The sequence below is a fragment of the Gallinula chloropus genome (assembly GCF_964237585.1).
Source record: "Gallinula chloropus genome assembly, chromosome: 11".
Lineage (NCBI taxonomy): Eukaryota > Metazoa > Chordata > Aves > Gruiformes > Rallidae > Gallinula > Gallinula chloropus.
The window spans coordinates 825,050-838,126 of record NC_140096.1 but is presented as its reverse complement, the minus strand read 5'-3'; the positions used below and the strand labels follow the sequence as shown (position 1 = coordinate 838,126).

The window sequence follows — 13,077 nt, the reverse complement described above, 5'->3', positions numbered from 1 at the left end:
CTGCATGTACAGGAGATAGAAGACAACAAAAAAATACTCATCTTGGCTCATGGCCAGGGTGGTTTATGTTGGCCATTAAGAAGCGCTTTTGTGCAATAATATCCTGAGTCGGTAGCTGGGAGAGGCTGTGCAGGCTGGGGTGAGGAGGGAGTTTTTGAGAACAGAGAGGGAGGGGACAGCTCAAGGTTGGTCCTGCCAGGCCAGAGCAGAAGGCATCAGGTATCTGAAGCTTTTTCCAGTCCTAATCTCTGCAGTGCAGGTGTTTTGGGAACCCACCAGCTGGGTGCCATGCTTATCTGTGAACTGGGAGACTGGGTGTTTGACGGGCGAGACTAACCCAAGCAGGCAGGCTGGGGAGATTGGGCTGGCTGTGCCACTACTTGCAGCACCTACAAACCTGCTATGCCCCACTGCCAGTGCCCACCCCGTGCTGGGCTGCCACTGGCACCCAACGAACTCTTAAAAGGGCAAAGAAAGCAAAAAAACACAGCCCAGGTGTTGCTGCCTGTGTAAATACAGCCCAGAGTTCCTGGGGAAGGGCTGAGCTGGGAATTGCTGCTTGGGAGGGATGGAAATGCAGAATGACCTGTGGGCTGGTTTCCCCTGTCAGCCCTGAGGATGCTATGCATCTCCTCCCCTGCCCTCCACCCACCCCGCCCTGTGTGCTCCCATGCTTCATGGCTATAGGAAGATGATGTAAGTGTGAATGGGGAATTAAACTCCATGGCTGTAGCTCAGGATGAGAAAGGTCTGTGTAAGGCAGGCACAAGGTCCCATCCTGCCATCCAGCCAGATGTGTTGGGAAGCTGACACGGGCACAGGATGTCTAGCCACTTGGGGTGGGAAGGGTGGGGACATGTCCCCAGGGATGCTGTGCTGTGGGAAGGAGTGTGGATCATCTGGCATGGACCTGGGACACCAGCCCAGCTGACAGCATCAGTCCAGTGAGCCATGTGGTGGAGATGCAGCCTGGGGACCCTCTTCGTGCCGCCATGATGGAGGAGCAGGGAGGAGAGGAAGCCATGACCAGCTCTGGAGTGACAGTGACTGACATTTGCTTGCCAGGGATCTGTTGGGGAATATTTTTATCCTCTGGGTGTGAGGGTGCTACACGTCAGAGCCATCTGCCACGCAGTCGTTTCTGGGAGAGCCTGGAGGTGCAGGCATGAAACTCCGTGAAAGTGAGTGCTTTCCTGTGCCCTTCAGAGCTGTGTGTCCCCAGGTCTCCTCCTGGTGCTGTCTGGGGACAGAGCTGGGATGACTTCTTGTCCTGCATTCCCTAAAATGGAGATGGTCTCAGGCAAGCCCGGTACGTTGCAAGACAGTTCAGACACAGGGCCCCGAGTGAAACCCTTGCAGCAGCTTCACTGCACACCCAGCCTGCTTCCCCCACCCTTAGCCTGCCCCCCCCGCCCCCTTCCCATCCTCCCATCGGTTTGGATTGCTCTGGGAAGTGTGCACAGCACCTTGCACCCCACTGTGGCAGAGCCCAGCCGGTGTTGGCAGTGAGGAGCTAAACCACCCCTTCCTCAGACCCGAGCAGTCACTGCAGGAGGTTTCTGTTTGCTGGACAGGGTCAAGGAGCCCTGGGATAAAAATAAGTGATAAAAATAAATGGAGACATCAGGCCATGCTGAAACACCGGATCTGCTTGCCCTAAAATACCAGGCCATGGACATTTGACACCCGGATTCAGAGCGTCCTTTTACAACCAGCAGAATCCCCCCAACCCCCCGACAGATGCCCCGGATTAAACACTCCCCAAATTTGTGGCATTTGGAGTTTTACCCAAGGAGGCTGTTTCCACTCCAGCCTTCCCTGTTCCAGCCCGGCCGCTCTGCTGCAGAGGAGAGAATGTGCCTGGTTGGGGTTTACAGTGAGAGGTCTCCTGCTGATGAGCTGGAGCTGGGAAGGCACGCCTGTCCAGTTCCCTTTCAACACTTCCTAACCTCCTCGTGGCCCTGGTTTTCCTGCTGGAGTGTAGGATTTAATCACCCTTTAATGATAGCCAGCCTGAGGACTGCATTCAGCCAGGTCTTCCTAACGGGCTACATCTGAAATCTTTATCCAAGTACAACCCTCTGGTAAATTCCCTGACAGATGACTGGAAATGCCAAAGGGCTGTGGCAGACCTCTGGCCAGGACCAGAATTAAATCGAACCAAAAGCTTAAGCCCTCATGGGACCCCAGTGGGATTTGTGGATGTAATTGATGCCACTGCTGGGCTTGGGGTTCCTCTCTACCACCAAGATTTGTCAGTGCTAGAGGACGGCCTTACTCCCACCAAGCCAGAATTAAAATTGATCCAGCAACTCCCACGTGGGTGGGAATTGCCTGTATTGATTCTTAGCATGAGCCCGCACATCGCTGACGTGGGCTCGGTCGATCCCAGTAAGATTTATACTGATTTACCAGCACCCCCGTGAAGGGTTTGTGCCAATTCCTCCAGTGCAGATTCAAAGCAATTTTAATTAAACCAACACAACTGTGGTGTGTGGCTGAAGGCTCAGGCAGCACGATGGGGTGGGGGGGGGTGTCTGTGCTGGAGAGGAGGGGTGGCACACCAGAGGACGGTACAGAGGCACTGCAGAGCAGACGGGTATCCTCTGGCTTCTCCTTCCCTCCCCTTTCTCCTCTCCAGATCGCTGGCAGGGCTGCAATCATTCCACTGCGTGAGATGACGGAAATCTGAAATGCCAAGTTGTGCCAGGCCCATGGCATATGCTGGAAGGAGGCTGGAGGCAGACGTAACACGGGTGACGTCGCCTTGTCTCCGTCTCCTGTACCGGGGCCAGCAGCGGCTGTGCCAGCGGGCCTGCAGCGCAGCCGGCTCTGCCCAGCCCAGCGGTGCCCGCGCTGGTGGCAGGGACACCTGAGGTGGGGCACTCCTCAAACAGCAGAGGCGGCTTGCAGCCAACTTCGTGAGCGTGCGGAGCCGAAACAGCTCCAGAATCCCTGCAGCTGGCATGGGCTGGGCTCTCTGCACAGCTGGGGGAGACGGGGACACGAGCCCCAGCAGCGGGGAGCATCCCGTGCCACCGTGGCAGGCCTTGGGGTGTCTTCTGGGACTGGGAAAGAAACAGCAAGTCTGAGGGCAGAAATAACTCATGGGGAGAAAGCAGAGGTTGGGGGGAGGTGGGAAGTCAGAAGTTGTTTTTGCCCTGAAAAAAAATCAATGTATTTTAAAAACTAAACTGCAACTTTTACCCTCAGCTTTTTTCCGTCTTTTTCTCCTGGGAAAGGGGCAGAAGTGGGGAAAAGGAATTACTCACACAGTTTGGGGTGAGGGGCTGGGGAGGTTCTGCCAGATGTGAGAAAATGCTGGAGAAGGGGGAAAACTCACGGGGGGGTGGGGGAGCGGGGGGGGGGGCGGGGGGGAAATTCCTTTTTGAGAGAGGCTACTTTCCCGTTCCTTAAAAAAAAGAAGGGGAAAAAAGAAAGAGTTTTTCATGAAAAATTTCAGGCAGTCCCATTGTTTTGCTGCAGCCTTTGATTTAACTACTTGATCAAGTATTCGACAAAACCCTCCGTGTTTTTCAGGAGGTTTCTTAAATCCTGCCGAGGTGTGGGATTATGAGGAACAACAAATGGCAAGCTGTCTCTAACCCCACAGACTTTCTCACTCTCGTTTTCTCTCTCACTTTGGAATAAAAAATGCAGTGCTCCCTGCTGAGTTCTCTTTAAAATTCACATTGTCTCTTCAAATAAAGGCTGGGAGGGTGAGGTAGTGCTTTGAAAACCAGAACTCAGTCATACATTGCAGGGCCAGGTCCTAGAGGATTATTCTCTCTCAGGACACTTTATAACTTCATGAGAACTTCTGGCCTGGCTTCTCTCACCAGCGGTGTGAGTGGCCCCGGAGGGACAGCGGGGTGACTGAGATCCCTGCACCCTTTTCCAGCAGGATGGCTGGATTTGTCGCCGGAGACTTTTTAAAGAGCGACAAAGCAAACTTTAGCCTTGCCCCTCGGGATGGCTTGGCCCGTTTCCCATGCAGGCAGGGGATGCTCCCTGCATCCCCTGCCAGGAGGGAAGCCCCACCGTAGCAGGGGCCTCTCCATCGTGCCTGGCTCAGGCTGGGCTGCGGGGACGTGCCTTTCCCTCGCTTTTGGTGTAATTCCTGGATCGCAGCCGCCTTTGCGCTGCCCCAGGGCTGCGGCTCCGGCGTCGCCGCTGGAAAGCGCAGAGCTAAACGAGCATCTTGTTCCCATGAGAAGTGCCTGGCGGGACAGCGTGGCCGTGCTTTGCTGTCAGCGCGCTCTCGTCGGGGAAATGAATAGAGGGTCTTTTCCTCCTGACCCGCCTGGCGTTTCGCTGACAAAAGCTTGAGAGCAAGGGGGTGAAGCTGGCAACTTCCTTTGCTGTTGTTTCAGTCTGTCCTTCCCCAGCGCGGCAGTGAGAGAAATGAGGATAATAAAGGGGCATATTGAGATGTAAAACACTGCACATTTTCCTCTTTTTTCAATGATGCCCCATGACATTGCACTGTCGTGGGGCAAACTACACTGAGAGGAGACACAGCACCGGGCCACAGACACACGGGCGCGGGGGCAGGATGGAGCAGCACAGCACCCACACCCGGGGATGCGGACACTGAGACCACACAGTGCCAGGTGACAGGGAGCAAGGTCTCCTTGAGGAGACCCTTTAAGTGGCATTACAGCCACGTGAAATTATTACAGTGCCTGTCATTCTTGCAGTGTTGTTTAGGGGATTTTCAAGTAAACAGCAGCAAGCATTAGTTGTTGAGCTCAAATCCTTGGTTCAAGGGCTTGGGGGGTGGGGGAAGGGACTTATTTTACACTTAATGAGTGTGTCTGTGTGGGACCAGGGTACAAAGGAGGAAGAGTGGCTGGAGCACTTTGGTGTCTTGTGTTCCTGAGGCCTCTGCCCTGCCAAACTCTTGGAAACAGAAGATGAGTGAAAAAAAAGCAGTCGGTTTTGACAAGTCTTTCATGCACATAGTTCAAACCTGTCACAGCGATGTCAAAATTCATCATCTTAGTGAACCTATTAAGCCTGGAGCAGAGCTGAGCCAGCCACACCTCCAGTTCAGGAAGACCTGCCATGCCAGCCCTTCCCGACCCCTGCCAGGGAACTTTGCCTCCCTCCCTCCCTCGCGGGGCACTTTGGAGCTCAGGGGATGCCAGGTGGGACCTCCCCGCGGCCGGGGGATGCTCACGCCCGGCCAGCCGTGCTGGGAGGCGAGCAGCTCGGAGTCCCCGGGCTGGCGGGGACACGGCTGCGGGCAGAGCCGGGGCCGACGGTCCCGGACCGGGCTCCCCGCGGGCAGCGAGAGCGGCGGGACGCGCCCCGGGGAGGGGGCGGCCGCTCGGGGCCCGGCCGGCGGCGGAGAGGGCGGGCGGACGGGCAGCCCCGGGCTCCGCTCCGCCTCGCTGGGCGGGCGGATCCCAGCTCCTGATTTTCCCGGGGGCTGCAGAGGCTTGTCCCGGCCCTGCGCGATCCTGCTTGGCTGCCTCCCTCCCCGCCTCCCTCCTCCTCCTCCTCCTCCTCCTCCTCCTCCTCCTCCACCACCCCATGTGCTTCCTGCCGGGCCAAGTTTGCAGAGCGCCGCCGCACGCCGGGCCAGCGGAGCGGAGCCGCAGCGGAGCGGGGTGCACGGCAGCGGGCGCGGCTCCTGCGCGGCGCGGCGGGGCAGGCTCGGCGGAGGGCCGGCTCCGGCCTCGGGGCGCTTTCGCCCGGCCCCGGCGGCCCCTGCCCGCCCGCACCATGCCGCGGCGGCGCGGCTGCCTGCCGCCCCTCCTCTGCACTTTAGCCGCCCTCAGCCTGCCGCTGCTGCTGGCCGCCGAGCCCCGCGCCAAAAGTTGCTCCGAAGTGCGGAGGCTGTACGCCGCCAAGGGCTTCAGCCAGACCGAAGCGCCCAGCCACGAGATCAACGGTGAGTCGCGATCGCCGCCGCCGCCTTTGTGCGCGCTCGGCGCGGCGCCGCGGAGCGCGGGGTTTGCGCCCGGCTCCCCCCTGGCCCGGCCCGGCCCGGCCCGGCTCCCCCCGCAGCGCGGGGCACGGCCCGGCCCGGCGCGGGACGCGCTGCCGGGCTCGGCTGTCCGGACCTCGGCGCGGAGCTCCCGGCTCGGTTCCGTTCGGCTTCCCGGGAGCCTGGCGCGCTCGGCGCCCCCCTCCCCTTCCCTCCGCTGCCCTCCCCGTGCCGGGGCGGCGGGCGGGACCGCGCCTGTTGCCGGCTCCGCGCCCCGCCGCCCGGCCCGCGGTTTGCGCGGCGGCGGAGCGGGCGCTGCCTGCCCTTGGGCTGCCTTTCTCCCGGCGGCGGCCCCGTCCCGTCCCGCCCGGGGTGCCGCTGTTTTCTCGCTTTTGGGGTGGCTTTTTTTTTGTCTTTCTCTTTCTTCCCTCCACCTTCGTCCCGAGGTAGCAGCGCATCCAGGGGACCCGAGTGCTCGCCGCCGGCAGCGGTAGGAAATGGTAGCTAATGTGCTCACACCCAAAACATTTTATTCTTTTTGTTTCATCCTTCGTCTCCCTCCCAGGGCCGCTGCTTTTATTTCCCCTTCTGAATGACCTACTGGACCGCATTCTCCGCGGAACAAAGGAAGTGCCTTTTTAGCTGGAATCCTCGGAGACCACCAAGGACTCCGGCTCATGCACTGCGATTTCGCACTACTTTCAACAATAACAAAAATGCATGACTGAATGGCTCAAAAATGTGGAGTGTTAGGGGCATTCATTTCGGTCTAGGACACTGTCACAACACAGACAGACCCCAAGTAAATACCTTTAGATGGCTAGGGTAGAAGCGAGGGGTCATCTTTACCACTGGCGTGCCCTCCAGACACACATACGTTATCCTTTTTTACTGGCAAAACTAAAATGATTGCAGTTGGTTGCGCTTTCTATATTGTCAGGCTAATGATATGCATTTAGCCTACATCTGTTGGAATAAAATTGCGGGTCCGTTTACTTCTCCGAGAAATATTTTAATGAGAAACGTCTGACTTGGTTGCGGTTAAAACACCCTGTCTGCTTTGTGAAACGGCCTTTAATAAATGGGCTCGGATTTGATTCGAGTCCAGCCCTCACCAGGGTAGGATCAGGATCAGGCTTCCTTGTATGCCTGGTGCTGGGAAGGTTTGAACCGGCCCTTATTTTATATACTGTTGTTGAAGATGACTTGATGAGCTTTTGGAGGATGTGGAGAGCAGGTCATGCTGATGGGTCTGTCGGTTTGACCCAGTGCTTTTGAAATAAAAGGGTCAGAGAAATGTGATGAGCGAGGTAAGATGGTTTGACAAAAGAAGAGCTTTCAGCAGGGGCACACTGAATGGTGGCTGGGTTGTGTCGTGTTCCAGGGATACGGGGAACCTGTGTCTGGCTTCCCTGGGGAAGCAACAGGTCTTGAAGAGTTATGTTTTAAATGTCATCCTGCTCTGCAGGGTGTTTCAGGGAGGACAGTGGAAGCCTCTAGAAGAGGGATGGGCTGTGTACACCTTTAAAGCATGGTGTACTGAAAGTGCGACTGCCCTTAAAGTTAAACCTCGAGTGGGGTCCTGTCCCCTCTGCGGTCTCACGTTCCCCTCCAAACACACGTGGGTTTAGTGTGTTGTTTGGAGAGGCTCTGGATCCCTCTCTTGCCCCTCAGCTGCTGTACGCAGATGGTAACTGCTCACCCCAACACTGGTTTTTACCTTCCTGAGCGTGCAGTGCTTTGCCTGCCTTTGTGGGGTCAGCACAGGGAACCAACCTGGGTGCCGTGGGCTGGTTGGGAAAAGCTGCCTGTGATAACACTGGAGGCTGAGGTCTGACACCGGGGCGAAAGGTGTGTATTGCGTCTGGAAACCAGGAGTCGCTCAGCCAAAGCTTTGATTTCAGGCGGTGTTTCAGGTGATAGGGGTGTGATTTCCTTCAGGTGGGGAAGAGAAATGGAAAGGCAGCTGCCTGGGAGCCTGGCTAATCAGTGAGAACGAGATAAATGTGTGTGGGAAAGAGCTGTGTGTGTTTGGACCGGTACCTCGGGGTGAGGGCAGCAACTGGCGATTTCTGCTTGGTGGCACCACTCTGCTTGCTAAACCATGGTGGAGAACAGGTTGGAAAGGGTTCAGCAGGCTGAGGTGGTGATATGACAACATCTGGAAGCTGGCATGAACCCAAGCCCATCAAGTTCTTTGTGCCGGTTTGGTGGATTGTGCTGTTGCCTCTTGTTCTCTTTCAGAAATGCTTTAGGTCACAGTGCACAGACAGGAACTTCCTAGTGCCTTTCCACAGAGGTGTTCCAAACCCTGGGATGGGGCTGTTTCTGTAAGTGTAGTGACTTCTTTACTGTTAAAGTTGGATTTACTGGCCTTGAGTTGTCTGAGTGAAGCAGCTGGGCAATGTGGGGAGATGTGCCCCTGCACCTGGCTGTGTGACAGCAAATGAAACCCTCCCTTGCTGGATGGGCACAGGAGTCATTTGGGGTTTAGCAGCATCTCACATGGGCTTTTTTGCAATGTCTGTCTTCTCCTGGAGCATGTGTATGCAGCTTTTTTCACTCCTTCAAGAAAGGGCCCGTTCCAGCAACCTTTGTCTGTATCATTGCTAATTCAGTCACATCAAATGGTTATTGCTTGTCCATAACTACCTAGGAGACCAGTTTAATTTTTCTTTAGACCAGGTTTAATTAGAATCTGCAGAAATGAGAAGGTGAGAGAAGCATCCACCTGGTCAACTCCTTGCTTGCTTGATAAGAGGTGTTACAGGATGTGTTATTAATAGTGAAGAACATATAGAAGCTGTTTCCTTTTATGTTAACTTGGTGTTAGAGGTGCAGAGGCTGACTAGAAAGGCAGACTATCGCTGTAAATCTGCATGGAAGCTTATCATAAGTCATGGCTCTTTGTTCCTGCTGTGTACCCCCGTGATCTTTACTGGGTTCTGCACCTGTAGCCTTGTGATGTATGTGCTGCAAGGCTCGCTCAGTGGGGAGATGCAGTCCTGCTGCTGTTGCGGGAGAGATCGGTGCTTGTGTAGAGCTGGTGTAGATAGGTGGTTTGCAAAACTTGACTCTTGGTAGGTGAGAGCTTGGAGAGAGCACTGGTTTTAAGATTACTTCAGAGCCTCCTGAGGCAAGGGCATATCTCAGGTAGCTCTCGGTCCTACATGTAGCTGCTCATATAGTTCAGACCCTACCTGGACAGTAGTATTCCTTATTGAACCCTTGTGTCTCTGGGCTGTGGTGGTGATGGAGCAAAGCTTCCTGGCAGTGACTGTCTGCAGGGGCTGCTTATCCTGCTTGGTCCCGTGTGATCACGGAACACAATGCAAAGCGAATCAGTGTCGGAGGCATCCGGAGACCCACGGTTGGTGGTTGCAATTTAAAAACAAACCCCCCACACCATTTCTTTCAGGAGGCTCCTTTTTGCCCTCAGGTGCTAAACGGATGGAAATTCCTTCCCTTTTCCTGCTGAGTGGAAGAAATAGATGCTTCTTTTCCTGGATTGAAAAGGTGGGGGGTAACCCCTCTAGCCTGTTGGTGGAAAGCCTTGCCGGTTAACCTGCAAATTTCCCACAGAAGCTTAATGCCTTCCTCTAGCCCTGCTGTCCCGATTTCATGGTGGTGTGGAGGCAGGGTGGAGAAGAGCATGTCCTGTGGGGAGCAGTGAGTGAGCCCGGAGCCTGCCTTTGCAGGGAGCTGGGCGCAAGCAGCACTCTGTGGTCAGCATTAGTCAAGGTGCTTGATGTAATCTTTAAGCTGAATTAATGAAATCGCTGTGTTTATTTGTTGGGAGCAATGGAGAGCAGTTTGATGGAGGAAATCACTTAGCCCTTGATTTTTGGACTTGTGGGATTTTGCCAGAGTACCTTTGGCAGAGCTGCCCCCCTGTCCTGCTGCTCGCTCGTCCCTGACCTGTTTTTATGGCTGTCGGCTGGGTGCTGATGCATCGCCCAGGTGTGCTGCCTGGGTCGAGCAGGAAGGCTGGGTTTTGGTGTTGCTGTTTGTATAGGAAGTTCAGCAAGGACTTTTTTTAGTTTTTCACGTGCTTCTCTTCCATGTGGCCTCTTCCAACTGAGAAATGGTTTCTGGATTGCATCCAGGACCGTGTTAGTTGTGCCGTCTGGCACTGCTGAGCCTGTTGCAGTCGGTTTGCTCAAGACAGCTTCTGAGCTTGTTGGGTATGAGAAGTACCAGGTAACACCTGGTCCTCCTCACCATCCTTGAAGGTCTGGAGCTACCAGCAGTAGCTGTTGCATCGACTCTTGCCCAGTGAAAGCAGTGGTCCTTGGCAGGCAGGGTGGTTTCTCCTTCCTGGCATGGATTAATGGAGCATGGGTGGGGAGGTGACCACTGGAGAACGTCCTTGCAGCAAGCGCCGCCATGGAAAAGTAAACGAGAGAGGCACTTGAACTATTTTTAGCTGCTTCTAATGCCATTTACCAACTGGGAACAGCGGAGCGGGGAGCTGGCGGCAAGCGCCCCAGCATCCGGTGCTGGCGACCGGGGTGGCTTGGCGAGTGCCGGGGAGAGCCAGCAGCGGATCCCGGCTGGCTCACGGCTCCAGCGGCCGCGCGCCCGGGACTCTACTTTCTCTCTGTGAGTCTGCAGCGTGGGGTTTTGTTCGACTGCAGCAGCACGCCGTGTCCTAGCAGCCGGCAGCGCGAAGCATGTGGTTAGCAGCAACTGCTTGCAGTGGTCCGGGCTGAGTGGGAGTATCGTTTTCCTTGGCAGACACTTCATAGAAAGTTCTGTTTTTTCTGCCAGAATAAGCAGTCATTACATTCCATACAATTCATAGTCAAATTATTATCTATTGTTAAAATTGCCTTAATTATCAGATGTTTCCTTAGACATGTAGCTGTTTTTTAAGAGGCTGAATAGGAGTGTGTACATTGTGCAGGAGGCCTGAGCTGCACAGAACTGTTCTGTAGTTTCAGGGAGATTTTCTGTGGCTTTCGAATGTCAACAGACTTTTTATTCTCGCTAAAGCGGCGGCAGAGCAAGCCTGGCATGGGGGTGAGGTGCTGGGCTTGCCCCGGGTCTCTGCCTCTCCCCTGCACTGTGGTGTTTATCCTGTGGAGCCAAGGAAGTTTAGGCTGAAGCATCACTGCTGCAAGCGGAGAGGAGAAGGTCCCAGATAAGCATCTATGTCTTGGAGGAGCAGGTAGCATCTGCCCAGCCAGGCTAAGACCTGTGTCAGGAGGCAGGAATGGTCCCAGGTTATTTGGAGTGGTGATGTCCATGGTCTTAGCCTGCTCTGTGGCGTTGGCTGGTGGCCCACGCAGGCCCCACTGTCCTGGTTACGTGCAATGGGCAGCCAGCCCTGGCAGTGCCTTGGAGCTTGTGTGGATGGAGAAAGGCTGCCAGAGTTTCTAAGAGGTGTTGGCTGTGTGGTTCTCACCTCCCATCCCCTCTGACCCTGGCCGTTTCCCCAGTGTGCAGTGGGGTGCTCACCACTGGGTTTCTGTGGCCGCGCTTGTGTCTGTTGGGTTGCAAGGGCTCAGTTCTTCACACCTCCCCAAACTGCAGGATGGAGCATCCCATCTGCACCAAATCCTTTGCCTCCTCCCAGAAGGGGAGCACCCCTTCAGTACCCATTCCTAGCTTTTGTCCTGCTGCCTTTTTTTTTTTCCTTCTTTTTTTTTGGCAAGGGAATTCTTGTTAGCCAGAGAGGTCAGGGTGTGCATCTCCTCCCCGGCGGCGAGAGTGGGCTGCCAGCTCCGGTCTCCGGGGCAATAACCTCCTCGCATTCCTGGCATTCCTCCGGCTTTCTCTTTCTTTTGAGATTATGAAGATAACTTCCTTCTCCTATTGCTAAGCAATGTGAGGGCCCAGGAAAATCTCCCTCTTGCTCCCTAAATTACCTTGTGTTCACACCAAAGCGCCCCATAGCAAAACCCTCCAGTGCCCTGGAAGGGGTGGTTTGCAGTGTTTCCCGGGATTTCTGTGTCTTGGGAAGAAAACTGCTGCTTGTGGTGGTGGTGTTATTTCTTTTAATTGCTGAATATTTTAATTAAAGGAGAATGACTTCATTGTAGCTCATTTTACCTGCTTCCTCTTTTGTTAAAGACTCTCCTTTGTGCTTCATGATATTATTTTGCCTTTCTAGCAGTCATTTCAGGCCCTCTGTGTTTTTCTTTGCGTGTGCAGCCCCACAGAGGCTGTGGCTGAAGCACTGTGTTTGTTCTGGGGATTTTCTTCTTGTTTACACCTTTTCTGTCCTGGAAAGATGCTTGGATGAAAGCAGTGTGTTGGTAAGGGGATAGCTGATGTGGAGGCGTCAGAGGCTTTACATGCATAGGGCTGGTGTGGCCATGGGGGTTGTTGTCAGGCTTTGCTTCTGTGGTGATGCAGCTGTGCTGGTTTTTTTCTTAGGATGGCATTTTCCCTATGGAAACAGCTCTGGCTGGTGCTGGCATCCTTGCTCTTCCTTGCTGGTTTGTGCCTTGCAGTCTGGCATGTCCCATGGGAGAAAAGTGAGGTGGGATGGGATGTTGGTCCCTAAAGACGTTGGTGCATCACCTCACTGGCATAGTTCAGTGCTTGAAGGGATGGAATTGGTGCTTAAAACGTGTGTGGGGTACCTACCGATTGGGATCGACACTTTAAGGGCTCCCCAATGTCAATTTTATATCTGAAATCGGGGTTGTAGTGCATCTCTCCCAATGTAGAGAGCATTGCCCACTTTCTCCTCCACACCAAGAAGTGCTCTTAGAAATACTTTTTCTTAAACAAACAAACAAAAGTAAAAAAAAAAAAAAAATAGAATCTGTTTGTGTCCAGTTGTTCTACTCAGATTTTCGGTGGTTTTTGCTGTAAGTAGCTGATGGACTTTGGATGTCTGTGAGTTCTCTCTGCGAGGGACCTCCTCGCTTGGCTGGCTTTGCTGTAGGAAAGGTACGTGGCCGTCGGAAGCGCTGCCCCAAGCAAAGGATTTCAAAGGAGTGTTTCTCTTAATGTTTCCAATTTAGAAGTTGAGAATTGTCTGGATGTTAAGCAAATTCAGATGGGAGAAAACAATGATGAAATGTTTAAAATATGTTTCACCATTTTTGTGGGAATAGGAACTGTTCTTACACCGGCTAGGCTGCAGCTTTTGGGAGGTGAAAAATATGTGCCCCTTACACATTGTCCAC

General features: G+C 54.4%; 1 protein-coding gene across 1 annotated transcript in view; it reads left to right on the top strand.

Annotated features, from left to right (window-relative positions):
- Positions 1 to 5,538: 5,538 nt before the first annotated feature.
- GPC4 (glypican 4) overlaps positions 5,539 to 13,077 on the top strand; it is a gene marked incomplete at its 5' end in the record, with an annotated part of 66,743 nt that continues 59,204 nt past the window's right edge. Inside the window, one exon of the mRNA XM_084269036.1 lies at positions 5,539 to 5,899. Coding sequence (XP_084125162.1) covers positions 5,539 to 5,899 — 361 coding nt within the window. The remainder of the gene's footprint in view (positions 5,900 to 13,077) is intronic.